General features: G+C 31.0%; 1 protein-coding gene across 1 annotated transcript; it reads left to right on the plus strand.

The window, feature by feature from the left end:
* On the plus strand, nucleotides 500-910 carry LOC104710592 (pumilio homolog 15-like). The gene has a single exon (XM_010427224.1). The coding sequence runs from the start codon at nucleotides 500-502 to the stop codon at nucleotides 908-910; it is 411 nt and encodes a 136-aa protein (XP_010425526.1).

The following is a 2,907-nucleotide window of genomic DNA, read 5'->3' on the forward strand; positions in this document are numbered from 1 at the left end:
TTGATATTTTTAAAGATACAGATATATTTTAAAGATATAAGATCTTAGTATCATTGATTACGTTGAAATTCGGATATATAATTGATTATGTTTGATATTTCAGTATAAGTCACTGATATTATTTTACAAATTTATCTCTGAGAATATAGTTATGCACACAGCTCTATTTTCTTCTGATGTTCTTAGAGGAGTATTTCGTATTGCATTAACTGATATACACAATTATAGTTATATGATTTATCCTTTTTATTTCAAACTTCGATTTTAATAGATACAGATACCTAATATTGATTTTTTAAGGATACATTTACATATATGAAATAATCATGGAAGATATTATGCCATTTGACATATATCGTGTATGCTAAAACTTAGAAACAAATAATTCCTAAAGAAAACGTTTTCCCACCATAGTTATACATATGTGTGTATATAATACCAGCTACACAAAAACCAAGTTAACAAAACAAAAGAACTAAATATTTACTCCAAAAATAGTATGAAAAATTTCTCAGTCTTTTTATTTGTTTTAAGTCTCTGCGTGTTCAACCATGTATCCGGCGCTGGAGTCAGGATCGCGAACGAACTTAAATTCAACAAAAATCTTTGGATGAGATGTTATTCCAAAGATGATGTTACTGGTCCAAAAATAATACCAATGGGACAAGATTATTCATTTTATTTTGGTATTAACTTTTTTCGTACAACGCGTTTTATGTGTACTTTGAAACAAGGTCCTAATTATGAACATTATCAGAGTTTTACGGCATTCAAGGTTTTCAGTAATTTAGATACCGGAGGCCTATGGGATTGGAGAGCTAAAGAAGATGGAGTTTATTTAGTGAAAGAACATGAATATTTTGTTCAGAATCCAGTTAATCTGCATAAAGAGTATGATTGGATAAATTAAAAAAGTTAACAAGATATCTTACAAAAGTTGTTGTATTACGTTTTTAAAGAAGAAAGAAATATATAAAAGTATCTTGATATCGAGTATTCTATCAACTAGTTAAAAATCAAATAAATAAAAAACTGAAATTTACCCAGATTGACTCAAACAAGAATTGAAAAGTCTTGGAATGCATATACTCGATGAAAGGGTGTGAGAGTTTGCTACATATGAATTACTGATATAAATAAAGTTTGTTCATCATAGTTTGGAGCTATGGAGGGATTTAGATCTCTGGAGAGATAGTTAGAAAGTAACTCTTATCTTTTAATACGCTTTGGTGCATTTCTGATCCAAGTCGAGCAATGACGAGCCAACAAAAAGATATAAACCCAACATAGTCAGTGAATTAGATTGAGAAAAGGGTATTGAGATGTCTAGTTGCACCCACATAGCTACTACAAAAAAATGGGCGTTTAACGTCGGTTTTTTTTATGTCTAGCGTCGGTTAGTGACTGACTTTAATAATATAACGTCGGTTTTCAAACCGACTTAACAAGCTTCGATGTTAACTTTTTTTGCATCGGTTTAGCAAGTGACGCTATGTTTAACGTCATAAATTTACCGTCGGTTTTATAAGTAATTAACGTCGGTGATTCATTGACGTTAATACTTACGTCGTTTATATAAACCGACGCATTGTGTTAATATCAATTCTTTATTGCTAAATTTTCTGATTATTATTTATTAAATATAAAAAGAATTAGTAGTCAACGAAAACCTTGAAAGTAGAAACTATAGTGGACCAAATTAAATTTCTATTAATCAAACGTATAAATTTTACACATAAATGTATAAATGTTTCATGTAAACATATTATCCACAATTTTATATCTTCAAAACTTTTATCTTTTGCCCGTAAGTATCTTCAAAACTTTAAAAGGACTCCTCCTGTAGAATATAAATCCTTTCAGCAATATCCAGAGAAGTGGGCGTGCATCCTACAATAATTGCTTTAAACCAGAGCACACATTAAGCATACATATATCTAACTGTGCTTAGAGAATCACACACAATGAAATAAATAAATAAATAAACTAGTTAAGAAGGGAACTTGATTTCATGCCATTTATAAGACAATAAGAAAGTACCTTAGATTCTGGGAGCTAGAGAAATCTTGGACAGAGGGTTGAACAATTTTTCTTCTCCCTCCATACCAAAAGTGCCCACTCTACAAAAAGAAACATAGGATTTATCAGATTCGATGTATGAGATCAGATAAATAAACAGACCTTAACAAGAGATAATTTCAAAGTACCTGCACTACTTTACATAGTATGTTACATGTCAATCCCTTAGCGTTAGATTATATATAAAGTGAGCTTGTAAGTACTAATCAAGCTTGAGACATATAACAGAGTTAATACTAATCCCTTAGTATTTGATGTAGGGTTGAGCTATAGCTCAATGATGTATCACACAAATTTTGTAAGAATATCTTTGATATCTTATAGCTCAACCCTACATCAAATACTGTGTTATCCAACCAGCTTTCATGACTCTAAAGCTCGAAGACCTGTTTCTTAGCTTATTTTTAAGTCAAATCAGATTTTTCCATTTAATTATCCTAATAGACACTGCTCATGAATAGTCAAGGCAGAGATAGCCTTGTCCACCAGATTCGTTACAAAAGTCGCAAGTACGTAATGATCTAAAATAACATAATTGTAGTCTTGTAGAGGGTGGTGGTGCCACGGTATATAAAAATAGAACGGGAAAGTTATGTGATCAACTATGCAACCAATGTCCAAATTGAGTTTACAATCATAGCAATGATATAAAATATATAAAAAAAAAAAAAAAAAAAAAAAAAAAAAAAACTGAAGACATCCGACACATTTTCTTTGGATATCTCTATCCCCAATTGTCGTTGTCGCATTGAAAAGCAAAGTAGGCTCCATGGCCCATAATCATATTAACGGTACGGCCTGGTTTAATCGCTTTCTTCTTCTCCTTCT

This window comes from Camelina sativa, chromosome 9 (genome assembly GCF_000633955.1).
Source record: "Camelina sativa cultivar DH55 chromosome 9, Cs, whole genome shotgun sequence".
NCBI classification, from domain to species: domain Eukaryota; kingdom Viridiplantae; phylum Streptophyta; class Magnoliopsida; order Brassicales; family Brassicaceae; genus Camelina; species Camelina sativa.

Coding starts and splice junctions, on each gene's coding strand:
- LOC104710592 (XM_010427224.1), top strand. CDS start 500: ATGAAAAATTTCTCAGTCTTTTTATTTGTTTTAAGTCTCTGCGTGTTC.